Below are 17,669 nucleotides of genomic sequence, written 5' to 3'. Positions count from 1 at the left end.
GGTGTTTGTGTGTCGGTGCGCGGCGGGAGAGGGCCAGGTGGTGGCGCCGGAGGGTCTTGATGCTCCCGGAGACCTGCAGACAGATGGGAGCTCGCGTGCAGGGGCCTACGCGGCCGCACTGGAGATCAGACGGCCTCAGTTGGGCTTCTAGCCCCCGCCAGCGTCTGGGACCCAGTTGGTGGGCTCTCCAGCTTCTTCTGGGTCCCCTTCCCACATCATTTCCTCCGGCACCCAGTTGCCACACCTTCCTCGCACACCCGCTACCGTCCCTCCCAGCCCCGCCCAGCGGCCAGTCCAGACCCACTGAGCAGGGAGTTCAAAGATCAGTGAGGGGAAGCCTGGAAGCGTCGGGGGCTCCAGATCCAAGCATCTCCCTATCCACACGCATTCCCGGGAGGCCCCAAGAGCTTGGCCCCAAACCTTCATCGTTTGCCCTCGGGGTCCTGGAGCCCTGCTGGCCCAGGAGAGCTCTGGAGTGGGAGTCTCCGCCGCCCACCAGCCTCGCCGCCCTCGCCCACCATGAAAACCCTTCAGAAGCAGCAGCTGGAAGCAGTGAGTGCCTCCCAATACGTGATCACTTTCCTCTTTATGGGTGAGAGCGGGGGAGAGGCACAGGTGCATGGGGTCCCCAAGGGGAGAAGGGACAGGGGAGGGGAAGAGGGTGAAGGCTGGAGCCCCACTTGCCTGGATGTCTGAGGGCAAAGGGAGGGGGTGAGGGCCAGAGGTCGGAGGGGAGGTAGGGGGGTGATACCACCGGTGAGGCTGCAGGAGAGGAGCCGCCAGCTAGAATGACTGAGTTTCATCAGAGAGTTCATTCTTCTTTCTCCTCTTTCCCCCAGGCCCTTTCTTTTCCCTTCTCCTATTCCTCCTCTTCCCGTCGCTCTGGTCGCTCTCTGTTCTCTATTCAGTGTGGCTCTTCCTGGACTGGCACACACCCAACCAAGGTGAGCTATAGAAAGAGCCCCACTGGGACTAAGAGCTGGCAGTGGGTGCCTCCAGGGATTCCTGCACACATCTCTCTCTGCCCCAAGGTGGAAGGCGCTCTGAGTGGATAAGAAGCTGGACTGTTTGGAAACACCTGAGGGATTATTATCCTATCGGGGTGACAGGTCACCCTCCAGAGGCACTCTGTCTCCCCTACCTATTCACCTTGCCCTCTGCTGGAGCCTGAGCCCCTGCTGCCTAAGCTCAGGCAACGGGGCAGGAGGCAGAGTGGTGTTCAAGAGTGGGTCCAAGGAGAGTGACGTCAGCATCATGGCGGAGTGAGCTTCCCCCATTGAACTCTCCCCCTCTAAGACACAACAAAAAGGACATTCATATTCCAACAGAAGCTATTCACACAACACAGGGAACGTCTGAGGCACCCAGGTAGCCACACACCCCAGGACTGAGGTGCTGGAATCCCCAGAGCAAGTGGAAGGAGGTAAAAGGAGCTCCCTTCCTTCCCCAAGGACTGCGACCCTGAGACTGAGACCACGCGGCTCTCAGAGGAGGGGAAGGGGTGGCTCGCCACATGAAAAATGGTGCTCTCCAAGACCCCTCACAGACCAAGGGGATCCACCTACAGAGAGAGCAGAACTGTTGCAAGGGTACTTTCAACAAGCTAGCCCCTCAGGAGAGCAGGGAGCGACAGTGAGGTGAGAAACCTCTGAGATGGGGGAGGCGAAAGTAAATGCCCCTCCCCAACCCGGCCCACCCGACCAGTGCTTCAGCTCAGTCCCGTCCCCAGAGGCAGCGGCCCCCAGGTGCCCAGGCCCAACAAGCAGCGGGGCGAGCCTGCACCCCAACACCAGAGGCACAGCAGCACAGGCCCCACCGTGCCAGAGCCCCAGCTGCTCCGGCTGGACCAAGCCAGGGCCCCAGCTTGCCTGGCTTCACTGTGCCATGGCCACAGCTCCTTCGGCTTGACCGCCCTCCCTCCCCCTGGCTCCAGCTGCTTCAGCTTGGCCTGTGCTCAGGCTCCAGCTGATTTGGCACCAGCAACTGCGGCCCAGCGCACTCCAGTTCCAGCCTCTTTGGCCCAGCAGTGCTCCACCTCTTCCTTCTTCGGCCCAGCGCACTCCAGTTCCAGCTTCTTTGGCCCAGCACACTCCAGTTCCAGCTTCTTCGGCCCAGCAGTGCTCTAGCTCCTGCTTCTTTGACCCAGTGGCACTTCAGCTGCAGCTGCTCCAAGCCACCCACACCCGAGCCCCAGCTGCTTCGGCCTAGCTGCGCTCCAGTCTCAGCTGTTCCCATGCTCCAGCTCCAGCTGTTCCCATGCTTCCGCCCCAGCAGCCTCCACTCAGCCATGCCTCAGATCAGCCAGGGGCCCACGAGAGTGCCCACGGATTGAGGCAGCCCAGAATACACAGCTCTTGACCCCCACCAGCAGCAGCAAGAGGAAACTGCGACCATATATTTCCACTATGAGGAAAAGCAAGCCAACACCAACAGGCACCATGCAAAAATATATTAAATCTTCAGACCAAAAGGAAAATGACAAGCACCCAGAAGTCAACCCAGAAAGCACAGAAATGTATAACCTTAATGACAGAGAATTCAAAATAGCCATCATAAAAAAGCTTAATGAAATAGAAAAAAACACAGACAGACAATTCAATGAAATCAGGAGTTTCTTCACAAAAGAGGTTGAAACTATAAAAAAAAAAAAACCAGTCAGAAATCTTAGAGATGAAAAACACAATAGAGGAGATAAAGACAAATCTGGAAGCCTTAAGAATCAGAGCAGACAATATGGAGGAAGAAATTAGCAATATTGAGGACAGCAATGCATAAATGCTCCAGATGGAGGAAGAAAGAGAACTAAGACTAAAGAGAAATGAAGAAACTCTCCAAGAGATATCCAACTCAATTAGGAAACCCAACATAAGGATTATAAGTATTCCAGAGGGAGAAGAGAGGGAAAAAGGAGCAGAGAACTTGTTCAAAGAAATAATATCTGAGAACTTCCCAAACCTGGGGAAGGAGCTGGAAATACCAGTGAATGAAATAAATAGATCTCCTAAATATATCAACACGAAAAGACCCTCTCTAAGGCATATAGTAGTAAAGCTGGCAAAAAGTCAATGACAAAGAAAAAATATTAAGGGCAGCTAGAGAAAAAAAAAATAACATACAAAGGATTTCCTATCAGGCTCTCAGCCAATTCCTCGACAGAAACTTTACAGGCTAGGGGAGAGTGGAACAATATATTCAAAATTCTGAAGGACAAAAACTTTCTGCCAAGAATACTCTATCCAGCAAAAATATCCTTCAGATATGATGGAGAAATAACAACTATCCAAGATAAACAGAAGCTAAGGGAGTTCGTTGCCACAAGACCCCCACTACAAGAAGTGCTCAAGAAGGCCCTCATCCCTGAGGAAGAAAAGAGAAAGGTGGATTCAAAGTTTTGAACAAGGAGGAAAATAGGTCGACAAAACCAGAAAAATTGCAGCTCTGTATCAGAATAGATTAGCAAACACTGAATTATAAAACCAAAGATCAAGAGAAGGTGAGCACCAAGCATAAATATAACCTCGTCATGTTAAACACGAACTCACAACACAAGAAGGAATGAGATGTGACAACAATAACGTAGAAGGGGAAGAGGAAAGGGATTGAATCGACTTAGTCTAAGGGAATAAGAGGCCATCAAAAAATGGACTATCACATCCACGAGATTTTTTATACAAACCTCATGTTAACCACTAAGCAAATAATCAGAACAGAATCACACACGGTAAAGAAAGAAAAAACTAAGAGAACCCCCATACAGAACTACCAAACTGAATTGGTAGTCTGAAACACACGGGACAAGAAACAGAAGAAATACAAAAGAACCAGAAAAAGAGTGATAAAATAACAACAAGCCCCATATATCAATAATTACCCTAAATGTAAATGCACTGAATTCTCCAATCAAAAGACAAAGAGTGGTGGGATGGATTAAAAAACAAGACCCAACAATATACTCCAGGAAACACATCTCAGCTCTAAAGATAAACACAGGCTCAGAGTGAAAGGATGGAAGACAATACTCCAAGACAATGGCAAATAAAAGAAAGCAGGTGTTGCCATACTTATATCAGACAAAGTTGACATCAAGATGAAACAGGTAATGAGAGACAAAGAGGGGCAATATATAATGATAAGAGCGACACTTCACCAAGAAGACATCACTTTTAAATATATATGCACCCAATATGGGAGCACCAAGGTACATAAAGCAACTATTAACATACCTAAAAGGAGATATTAACAACAACACAATAATAGTGGGGTGTCTTAACACCCCTCTCTCATCAATGGACAGATCATCCAGACAGAAAATAAATAAGGAAATAACGGACCTAAATGAAAAGCTAGATGAGATGGACTTAATACACATACACAGAGCACTCCATCCAAACACAGCAGATTACATATTCTTCTCAAGTGTGCATGGGACATTCTCAAGAATAGACCATATGTTGGGAAACAAGGCATGCTTATACAAATTTAAGAAGATTGGAATCATAACAAGTGTCTTTTCAGACAGTAATGCCAGGAAGTTAGAAATCATCTACAAGGAAAAAACCGGGAAAGTGACAAAGCTGTGGAGACTCAACAACATGCTCCTAAACCACCAGTGGATCATTGATGAAATTAAAGCAGAAATCAAAGCATATCTGGAGACAAATGAAAATGAAACTACACCGTACCAACTCATATGGGATGCAGCAAAAGTGGTCCTGAGAGGGAAACTCATAGCGATACAGGCCCACCCTAACAAACAAGAAAAAGCCCAAATAAGCAACCTCAAACTACACCTAACAGAATTAGAAAAAGAAGAACAAACAAAGCCTAAAGTCAGCAGAAGGAGGGAAATAATAAAAATCAGAGCAGAAATAAATGAAATTGTAATTTAAAAAAACAGTAGAAAGGATCAATGGAACAAAGAGCTGGTTCTTTGAGAAGATAAACAAAATTGACAAACTCTTAGCCAGACTCACCACGAAAAAAAGAGAGAAGGCTCAAATAAATAAAATTAGAAATGAAAAAGGGGAAATTACAACAGATACCACAGAAATACAAAAAATTATAAGAGAATACTATGAAAAACTATATGCCAACAAATTGGACAATCTAGAAGAAATGGATAAATTCCAAGACTCATACAACCTCCCAAAACTGAATCAAGAAGAAATAGAGAACCTGAATAGACCAATCACAAGTAAAGAGATTGAAACAGTAATCAAAAACCTCCCAAAAAATAAAAGTCCAAGACCAGATCGCTTCTCTGGAGAATATTACCAAACATTCAAAGAAGGCTTAATCCTATTCTTCTCAAACTATTCCAAAAAATAGAGGAAGATGGAACACTTCCCAACACATTCTACGAGGCCAACATCACCCTGATACCAAAGCCAGACAAAGACAATACTAAGAAGGAAAACTACAGAGCAATATCCCTGATGAACATAGATGCAAAAATCCTCAACAAAATATTGGCAAACTGAATACAGTAATACATTAAAAAGATCATACACCATGATCAAGTGGGATTTATACCAGGGACAGAGGGATGGTTCAACATCCGCAAATCGATTAATGTGATGCACCACATTAACAAAACGAGGAATAAAAACCATATGATCATCTCAATAGATGCAGAGAAGGCTTTTGACAAGATCCAACATCCATTTATGATAAAAACTCTCAACGAAATGAGTACAGAAGGAAAGTACCTTAACATAATAAAGGCCATATATGACAAACCCACAGCCCACATCATACTCAATGGGGAAAAACTGAAAGCCATCCCTCTGAAAACGGGGACAAGACAAGGGTGCCCACTCTCGCCATTCTTATTCAACACAGTACTGGAGGTTCTGGCCAGAGCAATTAGGCAAGAAAAAAGAATAAAAGGAATCCAAATAGGCAACGAAGAAGTGAAACTCTCACTGTTTGCAGATGACATGATCTTATATATAGAAAACACTAAAGAATCCATTGGAAAACTATTAGAAATAATCAACAACTACAGCCTAGTGGCAGGGCACAAAATCAACTTACAGAAATCAGTTGCATTTCTATATACCAACAACAAACTAACAGAAAGAGAACTCAAGAAGACAATCCCATTTACAATTGCAACAAAAAGAATAAAATATCTAGGAGTAAATTTAACCAAGGAAGTGAAAGACCTATACAATGAAAACTATAAGACATTATTGAGTGAAATCAATGATGACATAAAGAAATGGAAAAATATTCCAGGCACTTGGATTGGAAGAATAAACATAGTTAAAATGTCCATACTACCTAAAGCAATCTACAGATTCAGTGCAATCCCAATCAGAATCCCAAGGACATTCTTCACAGAAATAGAACAAAGAATACTAACATTCATATGGGGCAACAAAAGACTCCGTATAGCTAAAGCAATCCTGAAAAAGAAGAACAAGGCTGGAGGCATCACAATCCCTGACTTCAAAACATACTACAAAGCGATAGTAATTAAAACAGCGTGGTACCGGTACAAAAAGAGACACACAGATCAATGGAACAGAATTGAAAGTCCAGAAATAAAATCTCACATGTATGGGCAGCTAATCTTTGACAAAGGAGCCAAGGACATACAGCGGAGAAAGGAAAGTCTCTTCAATAAATGGTGCTGGGAAAACTGGACAGCCACTTGCAAAAGAATGAAAGTAGACCATTTTCTTTTGCTATACACAAAAATTAGCTCAAAATGGATCAAAGACCTGAAGGTGAGACCTGAAACTATAAAACTCCTGGAGGAAAATATCAGTAGTACACTACTCGCCACCAGCCATAAAGGGATCTTTTTGAATTCCATGTCTACTCAGACAAGGGAAACAAAAGAAAAAATAAACAAGTGGGACTTCATCAGATTAAAGAGCGTCTACAAGGCAAACTAAACCAGGATCAAAATGAATAGGGAACCAACCAGCTGGGAAAAACTATTTGCAAATCATATATCTGACAAGGGATTACTCTCCATAATATATAAAGAACTCACACAACTGAATAACAAAAAAAAACAAAAAACCCAATCAAAAAATGGGCAGAAGAAATGAACAGACACTTCTCCAAAGAAGATATACAGATGGCCAATAGACACATGAAAAGATGTCCAACATCACTAATCATCAGGGAAATGCAAATCAAAACCACACTAAGATATCACCTTACACCTGTTAGAATGAAAATAATCGCCAAGACAAAAAGCAACAAATGCTGGAGAGGCTGTGAAGAAATGGGAACCCTAATCCACTGCTGGTAGGAATGCAAACTGGTGCAGCCTCTATGGAAAACAGTATGGAGATTCCTCAAAAAATTAAAAATAGAAATACCAGGGCTGGCCCGGTGGTGCAAGCGGTTAAGTGCGCGCGCTCTGCTGTGGCAGCCTGGGGTTCACCAGTTCGAATCCCGGGCGCGCACCGACGCACTGCTTGTCAGGCCATGCTGTGGTGGCGTCCCATATAAAGTGGAGGAAGATGGGCACGGATGTTATCCCAGGGCTGGTCTTCCTCAGCAAAAAAGGAGGAGGATTGGCAGATATTAGCACAGGGCTGATCTCCTCACAGAAAAAAAAAAAGAAATACCTTATGATCCAGCTATCCCACTAGTGGGTATCCACCCAACGAACCTGAAATCAACAATCCAAAGAGGCTTATGCACCCCTATGTTCATCGCAGCATTATTCACTATAGCCGAGACATGGAAGCAACCCAAGTGTCCCTCGACTGATGATTGGATAAAGAAGATGTGGTATAGGGGCCAGCCCTGTGGCTTAGCGCTTAAGTGCGAGCACTCTGCTATTGGCGGCCCGGGGTTCGGATCCCGGGCACGCACTGACCCACTGCTTGTTGGGCCATGCTGAGGCAGCGTCCCACATACATACAGCAACTAATAGGATGTGCAACTATAACATACAACTATCTACTGGGGCTTTGGGGAAAAAAAGGGAAAAAACAGAAAAAAGGAGATGTGGTATATATATACCATGGAATACTACTCAGCCATAAAAAAGACAAAATCATCCCATTTGCAACAACATGGATGGACCAGGAGGGTATTATGTTAAGTGAAATAAGCCAGAAAGAGCAAGACAAACACTGCGTGATTTCACTCATATGTGGAACATAAACCACCACACAGACAGAACAGTTTGGTGGTTACCAGGGGCTAGGGGGGTGGGGGGTGGGCACAAGGGGTGGAGGGATGCACTTATATGGTGACTGATAAACAATAATGTACAACAATAATTTCACAATAAAAAGGAAAACAAACAAACAAACAAACAAAAAAGAGAATGGGTCCCTTGTGCCCTTGACCACATCCTAGGACCTTGAACTCTGAAATCTGTTAGGGTGGAGGGCAACTCTTTTCAACTGATGTCCTGCCTTCTGTGCCTCCCTGCCTTCATCCTGCCTGACACCCCGAAGCTGGTGAAAACAGTGGAGCTGCCCCTCAACCGGAAATACATGCTGGGCGCTCACCCACACGGGGGTCATGTGCATGGGAATATTCTGTAATTTCCTCACCGAGAGCAATGGCTTCTCCTGGCAGTTTCCTGGGCTTTGGCCCCGGACAGCTGCCCTGGCCGGCGTCTTCCACCTCCCAGTCTTTCGCAACTACATCATGTCCTACGGTGAGCCTCCAGCTGAGTGGGAGGAGGTGCCCCTTCACCAGATTGCCCCCCACGCACACACCCAGGGCAGGAACCTGTCTCGAACATTGGCCAGGCTCGCAGTGGGCATCAGTGAATAACTTTGGAGCAAGTGTCCTGCGTCCTCACTGGGAGAGGCACTGTAGGGCACACGGACATGGGCATGAGGGCCAAGGGAGTTGGAAGGAATGGGATGTAGGGCCCACTCTTCCTATGTTAAAGGGTGGGATGAGTGGCCAGGGAGCCACGGAGGAGGTGGTGACTGCTCCCCACCTCCTCGTGCCTCCAGGACTGTGTTCCGTGAACCGCTGGAGCCTGGACTTTGTTCTGTTGCAGCCCCAGCGGGGGGCAGGCCGTGGTCATCCTGGTCGGGGGTGCCCACGAGTCCCTGTACGCAGTCCCAGGGGAACACTGCCTCACTTTTCAGAAGCGGAAAGACTTTGTGACCTGGCACTGAGGCACGGGTAAGTGGGGTGCAGGCGCCCGGCCTGGGGCTGCTCCTAGTGATCAGAACGTCACGGCGCGTCTGGGGGTCCACACTCTCAGTCCCTAGAAATCGGCTCCTTGTAGGTGGGACTGTGTGTCCCCAGAGCCCACAGTGCGCCCTGCAGCTGGACAGCACTCATGTCCACGCTTGAGTGCTTACCTCGCGCCAAGCCCCGTGCCCACTTTCACCAGCTTCCTCCCGCCCAAGAGAGGCAGGGTCATAGTGCAAACAGCAGGACTCTTGGGCTCAGAAGCCCTGGGTTCAAATCCCTTTCTGACGCTCTCTCAAAGGCAAGACCTTGGACTGTTTCTTTACCTGTGAAATAGGGCTAATACCTACCTTGCAACGATGTTATAGTTGTAGAGACTGGATGAGGAAATGTATATATGAAAGCCCAGTATACGGTTGTTTCTCAGGAAATGTGAGTCCTTTCTTCCAGATCTTTCTTTGTAGCCATCTTTTTTTGCTTCAAAAGGCCTTGGGAAATGGCATCGTGGGGTGTGGGGAGAGATTCACCGCCCTCTGAGGCTCCCGTCCTGGGGCACTCTGGGAGCCACTGGCCTGACCACCCCTCGTCTCTCCTGCCGCCCCTTCCCAGGGCCTCTCTGGTGCCTGTATACTTCTTTGGGGAGAATGATGTCTTCAGACTTAAGACTTTTGCCACAGGCTCCTGGCAGCATCTGTGCCAGACCACCTTCAAGAAGCTCATGGGCTTTGCTCCCTGCATCTTCTGGGGCCGCAGTCTCTTCTCGGCTGAATCCTGGGGCCTGCTGCCCTTCGCTGTGCCTGTGACCACTGTGGGTGCGTGCCCAGCTCTGGGGAGGAAGGCTGTGGCAGCCGTGTGGGCAGCAGAGGCCTGTCGCCTCACCTGTGTCACCTCTCCTGCAGTGGGCCGCCTCATGCTGGTGCCCCAGCGCCTCAACCCCAGTGAGGAGGAAGTTGACCACTATCACAGGCTCTACATGAAGGCTCTGGTGCAGCTGTTCGAGGAGCACAAGGAAAGCTCTGGGGTCGCGGCCTCTACTTGCCTCACCTTCCTCTAGCCCTGGCCTTGTGCCGGCTCCGCCCCCCAGCCCTGGAGCCCTGATCCCAGTGCACTTCGACTTCCACCTACTGCCATGCTCTGCTCCTCCAATAAAAGCTGGTTCCCTCCCACCACTGCTTTGTACTGCTTCACAGAATCAAGTGTCTGCAGAGCTCATGCCCTGGCTCTGGGAGTGAGCATGCCCAGGCGAAAGCCGCTGCCATCCTAATGTGCTACAGAGTTGCTGCCTTAGATGGGGTATCAGGACCCTGAATTCTCCTCCTAGCCAGACTTAATTTTGCTCCGTGACCCTGCATGAGCCTCTTCCCTTTGCTGGGCCTCTTCTCCCTCTGTGAATAAAGGCATCTGCTTAGCTGAGAGTTGTAGGGCCTCAGGACTGAGTTGGGGAGGGCTGCTGCGTGGAGGGGTGGACTTTAAAAGGAGGGCAGAATTTAGGCAGGTGGAGAAAATAGGGTGGGTGGTGGAATACTGTGAGCAAAAGCTGAGCTTGGTCAAGGGTACCTGACAGCATGGAGAGTGGCATGATCCCCAGGGGTAGAAAAGATAGAGTTATGTACACAGCTTGCTTCTGCATCGCCTCCCCATCCTTTATGTTTCCTTGGGGCTTGGAGATCGGATGAAGCAAGGATTTATTTTATCAGTATTAGTTGCTACTGCAAGCCCAGCATTAGACTCAACATTAATTCATTTGCTCAATAAGCATAGGACTGTTGTGAAAATTAAAGGATTAAGATTTAAAGGCTTGGAACAGAGATTGGCAAAATATGAGCCAATGAGAGTTTGCGGTCATCACCATGATTACAAGCATGGTGTGAGTAAAACGAGGCAGAAAGACTCAACATCTAAGGGTCCTTAGGTGGTCGTAGCATCCTGTGACTTTCGCCAGTCCTGTTAGCTGACTGGCTTCGTGTCTGTATCCAGGACTAAACAAGAATGGCTTGTCAGAATGTAATTGGAATGCAAAGTATTTGTCTCCCATTGTCCTATAAAATGTATTCAGTGGAAGACTTTTCCCTTGTCCCTGGATGAGGATCTGGGCGGTCCCATGATTTATCTGGGTCGTCCCCAGGTAATAAGTTCTACATTCTCTTTAAGTTAATACATAGAAATATTTAGTTTGTGCAGTAATCAACACTTCGATCTTCATCCACAAGCAGGAATTTTCCCTTCTCTAGCAAAGGCAGCCCAGGTGGGCTGCCTGCTTGGCCCAGAAGTGGCAGTTGGGGAAGGTGTAGTAGAAAGGGATGGGGGCCCTCTTTCCACCCCCTCCCCTGCTAGCTGCTGTTACTGAACCCCTGGGGTTGGAGAGTGCAGCAGAGGAGGGGAAAGGGGGCCAAAAAACTCTTGACTGCACTGTCATAAGATAGCTTTGTGTTCTCTGGGCCTCCAGATCTTCAAAGCTGCTCCCTCTTCCTCATGGATACTCTCCTGGATTCTTTGGAGTTTTCCCTCTGAGGCCCTTTGGCAGCTTCTATGCTGTCTCTGCCTCATCACCCATCCCTGGTTTTCTGCACTCGACGCAGGTTTTCTCTGTGGGAGTCCCATCACTCTTTTAGACTGGAGCGAGGGGTGAGAAGGGGGATGGAAAAAACCAGCTCCAGGCTTGAGCATCCTCAGCCCTGATACCCTTGGAGTCCAGGCTGACCTACATGCAGCCACTTGTCCTTCCATCCAGCCAGCTACAATCTGGCCACTAGATTTCTCTGGTGGGCACACGCCCCAAATGCCGGGGACATCCCAAGCTCTTTGAGTCTTGAAGCTTTTGTCACTGGTCTTGTCAAGGGGGTAGGGCCTGCAGCACTCTGAAAGTCCCCCAAGCTCCTTGTTCTGTGCTGGTCTCAGCTGATCAATACCCAGTGTTGTGGTTGGACTGGCCCTTGTGGTTCTTTTTTTTTTTTTTCCTATAATTTTTATTTATTTATTTTTTTCCCCCAAAGCCCCATTAGATAGTTGTATGTCATAGTTGCACATCCTTCTAGTTTCTGTATGTGGGACGCGGCCTCAGCATAGCCAGAGAAGCAGTGCGTCGGTGCACGCCCAGGATCCGAACCCAGGCCGCCAGCAGCGGAGCGCACGCACTTAACCGCTAAGCCACAGGGCCGGCCCCCATCATTTAGTTTAACTTAGCAAAATTCTAAGGGTGGAAGTTACCAAAGATTTGGGCAACTATTTTTAAGTAGACATACCATAACACATAATTATTGCTGAAAAGTTCACCTAAAAACTCTTATCCCACTTACATTTATCTAAATCACCTGCTCCAACAATTATGTTTTGACTACCCACGAAAACTTCATTAGACATTATACAAAGTCAGCGATCATATCAAGCTACTTTTCCTGCTGAAAAATTTCATAATAGAGATAACATGAATTTATTTGACTAGTAAACCCAGGTAGAATAAAATTTGTTTATCTGCAATATATTTAATGCTGACAACTCTAAAGACACACCTATTTTAATTAAACCAAACATAACTAGCTTTTATTTACCAAACATTATCTCAGATCACGTAAACTTGAAAAACATTAGGGTCAGTTTCTATATTTCTCAGTTTTAGCAATAGTTAATTCATAGCTCATTATTTTTTTAAGCCAATTGAATAGAGCTCTTTGACAAATTAATTTTGGCAATACCATCCATAGGTAGAAAGGATAAAAAAATCACATATACATAACAGACATCCATAGACATACCTAGACACACAGACAGAGACAGAGACTCTATTGCTTCTGTTCCAAAATTTTAGCCTTGAACCAGGTACAACGATATAAAAATCACTAGTTTATAAATAACAATTGAATCCAAATTGGCAGATGGAACAAGTTGAGGTTACTTGTTCCAATGGCTAAAGCTTTTTACTAATATTTGTGGAGAAGACTTTTTTTTTCTTTTTTGTGAGGAAGATCAGCCCTGAGCTAACATCCATGCCAATCCTCCTCTTTTTGCTGAGGAAGACTGGCCCTGAGCTAACATCCATGCCCATCTTCCTCCACTTTATGTGAGTTGCCACCACAGCATGGCCTGACAAGTGGTGCGTTGGTGTGCACCTGGTATCTGAACCCAGGCCGCCAGCATGCGCACTTAACCACTACACCACGAGGCCGGCCCCTGGAGAAGACTTTTAAGATTTGTATTGTCCTTGACAAGTAATCTTTTCTTTTTCAGATTTCCTTTTTTTATTATTATTAAGGTAACATTGGTTTATAAAATTATATAAATTTCAGGTGTACGTCATTATATATATTTCAATATCTGTGTAGATTACATCATGTTCACCACCCAAAGACTAATTGCAATACATCACCACACACACGTGGCTACTCATCCCTTTCGCCCTCCTCTCTCCCGCCTTCCCCTCTGGTAACCACCAATCCAATCTCTGTCTCTCTGTGTTTGTTTGTTGTTGTTTTTATCTTCTATTTATGAGTGAGATTATATGGTATTTGACTTTCTCCCTCTGAGTTATTTCACTTAGCATAATACCCTCAAGGTCCATCCATGTTGTCACAAATGGCAAGAATTCATCTTTTTTATGGCTGAGTAGTATTCCATTGTGTATATATACCACAGCTTCTTTTATCCATTCGCCCCTTGATGGGCACCTAGGTTGCTTCCAAGTCTTGGTTATTGTGAATAATGCTGCAATGAACATACGGGTGCATTTGATCTTTATGCATCCATGTTTTCATGTTCTTTTGATAAATACCCAGTAGTGGACTAGCTGGATCATATGGTAGTTCTATTCTTAATTTTTTGAGGAATCTCCATACTGTTTTCCATAGTGGCTGCACCAGTTTGCACTCCCACCAGCAGTGTATGAGAGTTCCCTTCTCTCCACATCCTCTCCAACACTTGTTATTTCTTCTCTTTTTAATTATAGCCATTCTGATGGGTGTGAGGTGATATCTCATTGTAGTTTTGATTTGCATTTCCCTAATAATTAGTCATGTTGAATATATTTTCACGTGCCTGTTAGCCATCTGTATGTCTTCTTTGGAAAAATGTCTGTTCAGATCTTTTGCCCATTTTTTAATTGAGTTGTTAGTTTTTTTGTTGTTGAAATGTATGAGTTCTTTATATATTTTGGATATTAACCCCTCATCGGATGTATGGTTTGCAAATATCTTCTCCCAATTGTTAGATTGTCTTTTCATTTTGTTGATGTTTTCCTTTGCTATGCAGAAGCTTTTTAGTTTGATGTAGTCCCATTTGTTTATTTTTTCTGTTGTTTCCCTTGCCTGATTGGACACGGTACTTGAAAATATGCTGCTAAGACCTATGTCAAAGAGCGTACTGCCTATGTTTTCTTCTAGAAGTCTTATGGTTTCAGGTCTTACATTCAAGTCTTTAATCCATTTTGACTTAATTTTTGTGTATGGTGTAAGCTAATGGTCTACTTTCATTCTTTTGCATGTGGCTGTCCAGTTTTCCCAACACCATTTATTGAAGAGACTTTCCAGGGCCGGCCCCATGGTGTGGCGGTTAAGTGCCCGTGCTCCGCTGCCAGAAGCCCAGGTTCAGATCCCGGGCACACACCGATGCACTGCTTGTCAGGCCATGCTGTGGCGGTGTCCCATATAAAGTGGAGGAAGATAGGCACAGATGTTAGCCCAGGGCCGATCTTCCTCAGCAAAAAGAGGAGGATTGGCATGGGTGTTAGCTCAGGGCTGATCTTCCTCACAAAAAAAAAAAAAAAGGAGACTTTCCTTTCTCCACTGTATATTCTTGGCTCCCTTGTCAAAATTAGCTGTCCATAGATGTGTGGGTTTTTTTCTGTGCTCTCAATTCTGCTCCATTGATCTGTGTGTCTATTTTTTGCCAGTACCGTGCTGTTTTGATTACTGTAGCTTTGTCGTATATTTTGAAATGAGAGAGTGTGATACCTCCAGCTTTGTTCTTTTTTCTCAGGATTCCTTTGGCTATTCGGGGTCTTCTGTTGTTCCATATAAATTTTAGGATTCTTTGTTCTATTTCTGTGAAAAATGTCATTGGAACTTTGATAGGGATTGCATTGAATCTGTAGATTGCTTTAGGAAGTATGGACACTTTAACTATGTTAATTCTTCCAATCCAAGAGCACAGGCTATCTTTCCATTTCTTTGTGTCTTACTCAATTTCTTTCAACAATGTTTTATAGTTTTCAGTGTACAGGTCTTTCACCTCTTTGGTTAAATTTGTTCCTAGGTATTTTATTCTTTTTGTTGCAATTGTAAATGGGATTGTATTCTTAATTTCTCTTTCTGCTGCTTCATCGTTAGTGTATAGAAACATAACTGATTTTTGTATTTTGGTTTTGTATCCTGCAACTTTACTGTATTCATTTATTATTTCTAAAGTTTTTTGGTGGATTCTTTAGGGTTTTCTATATATAAAATCATGTCATCTGCAAATAGTGACAGTTTCACTTCTTCCTTTCCAATTTGGATCCCTTTTGTTTCTTTTTCTTGCCGGATTGCTCTGGCTAGGACTTCCAGTACTATGTTAAATAGGAGTGGTGAAAGTGGGTATCTTTGTCTGGTTCCTATTCTTAGAGGCATAGCTTTCAGTTTTTCTTCATTGAGGATGATATTAGCTGTGGGTTTCTCATATATGGTCTTTATTATGTTGAGGTACTTTCCTTGTGTACACATTTTATTCAGAGTTTTTGTCATAAATGGATGCTGTATCTTGTCAAATGCTTTCTCTGCATCTACTGAGATGATCATGTGATTTTTAGTCTTCATTTTGTTAATGTGGTGTATCGCCTTGATTGACTTGTAGATGTTGAACCATCTGCATGCCTGGAATAAATCCCACTTGATCATAGTGTATGATCTTTTTAATGTATTGTTATATTCGATTTCCTAGTATTTTGTTGAGGATTTTTGCATCGATGTTCATCAGTGATATTGGCCTGTAATTTTCTTTTTTTGTGTTGTCCTTGTCTGGTTTTGGTATCAGGGTAATATTGGCTTCATAGAATGAGTTAGGAAGCTTCTCCTCCTCTTCAGTTTTTTGGAAGAGTTTGAGAAGGATAGGTCTTAAGTCTTCTTTGAATGTTGTGTAGAATTCACCAGGGAAGCTGTGTGGTCCTGGACTTTTATTTTTTGGGAGGTTTTTGATTACTGTTTCAATCTCCTTACTGGTGATTGGTCTATTCAAATTCTCTATTTCTTCTTGATTCAGTTTTGGAAGGCTGTATGATTCTAATAATTTATCCATTTCTTCTAGATTATCTAATTTGTTGGAGTATACCTTTTCATACTATTCTCTCATGATCTTTTGTATTTCTGAGATGTCCATTGTAATTTCTCCTCTTTCTTTTCTGATTTTATTTATTTGAGCCTTCTCTCTTTTCTCCTTGGTGAGTCTAGCTAATGGTTTGTCAATTTTGTTTATATTTTCAAAGAACCAGTTCTTCATTTCATTGATTTTTCTATTGATTTTTTAGTCTCTATTTCATTTATTTCTGCTCTGATTTTTACTATTTCCTTCCTTCTACTGATTTTGGGCTTTGTTTGTTCTTTTTCCAGTTCCTTTAGGCGCACTGTTAAATTGTTTGTTTGAGATTTTTCTTGTTTGTTGAGGTAGGCCTGTATTGCTATAAACTTCCCTCTTAGAACCACTTTTGCTGTATCCCATAAATTTTGGTGTGCTTGACAAGTAATCTTAAGGAGGCTGAGGACTAGATTTGGGGCAAGAGAGCTTTTATAGCAGTTTGTATTTTAAAAGGCTTCTTTCCCTCCCTTTTTTCCCTTCAGTCTCAGGGGATTGTGGGCAGAGTTTTAGTTACCTCCTGGGGTGTTTATATTTCAAAGATATGATAAGATTTACATCCTAAAGGGACAGAAAGAGAAAGTAAATTTTCTTTGTTTTAGTGCCTTTTGGATGTTTTTGGGAGTCCCGATAAAATGTAGTAGTACCACCCTGTAATTAGGGGGAGCACCCTGTAAAAATAATTCTTTGGACTCAGGGTCAAATGGGGTCTCTTTGGAGTTGGAAATGAAGAGGGTGTCACTTGGGTGACTATGGTCCTGGAAATGATAAACACATTGGACCGTGCCAATTTTGCACAGCAGGAGATGGGCCGCATCCTAATGTTTTCCATTCACTGTGAGCCTTAGCAGTGACCACTGGGATGGAAGGACGGGCATGGTGCGAAGCAATAAATATCCAAGTGAGAAGAGGAAGGACCCTGGTATGAACACTGGTGACTCTAGCGGCCTTTGCCTTTCCATTTCCCTCTTCTTCCTCACTAGAGGCCTCAATAACCCTATCAGCTTTTCTCTTGGCAGCAGGGGCACCTCATGAAGTGTGTTTCTTAGTTCTGCCCTGTTCAGGGGAAAGCTGAGGGGGCTTAGGATCTGTGGTATCTCAGAGGCAGCAAGCATATAGCCTGGATGGATCTTTAAGAAAGTTATGGGGCCGGCCCCCTGGCTTAGCAGTTAAGTACGCGCACTCCGCTACTGGTGGCCCGGGTTCAGATCCTGGGCGCG

The 17,669-nt window shown here is 44.9% G+C and overlaps 1 protein-coding gene across 1 annotated transcript; it reads left to right on the top strand.

The window, feature by feature from the left end:
- Positions 1-442: 442 nt before the first annotated feature.
- On the top strand, positions 443-10,189 carry MOGAT3 (monoacylglycerol O-acyltransferase 3). The gene is given in 10 exon segments (XM_014796527.2): positions 443-592; positions 840-944; positions 1,032-1,102; positions 8,436-8,495; positions 8,497-8,641; positions 8,949-9,001; positions 9,003-9,102; positions 9,105-9,123; positions 9,745-9,947; positions 10,035-10,189. Coding segments are annotated over 10 exon segments (984 nt in total). The 5' UTR covers positions 443-519.
- Positions 10,190-17,669: the final 7,480 nt, after the last annotated feature.

Source organism: Ceratotherium simum, chromosome 26, assembly GCF_057802395.1.
Source record: "Ceratotherium simum simum isolate JZ-2026a chromosome 26, ASM5780239v1, whole genome shotgun sequence".
Taxonomy (NCBI): Eukaryota; Metazoa; Chordata; class Mammalia; order Perissodactyla; family Rhinocerotidae; genus Ceratotherium; species Ceratotherium simum.
The sequence above is the reverse complement of the archived record's forward strand: the minus strand, read 5'-3'. Positions and strand labels throughout refer to the sequence as shown.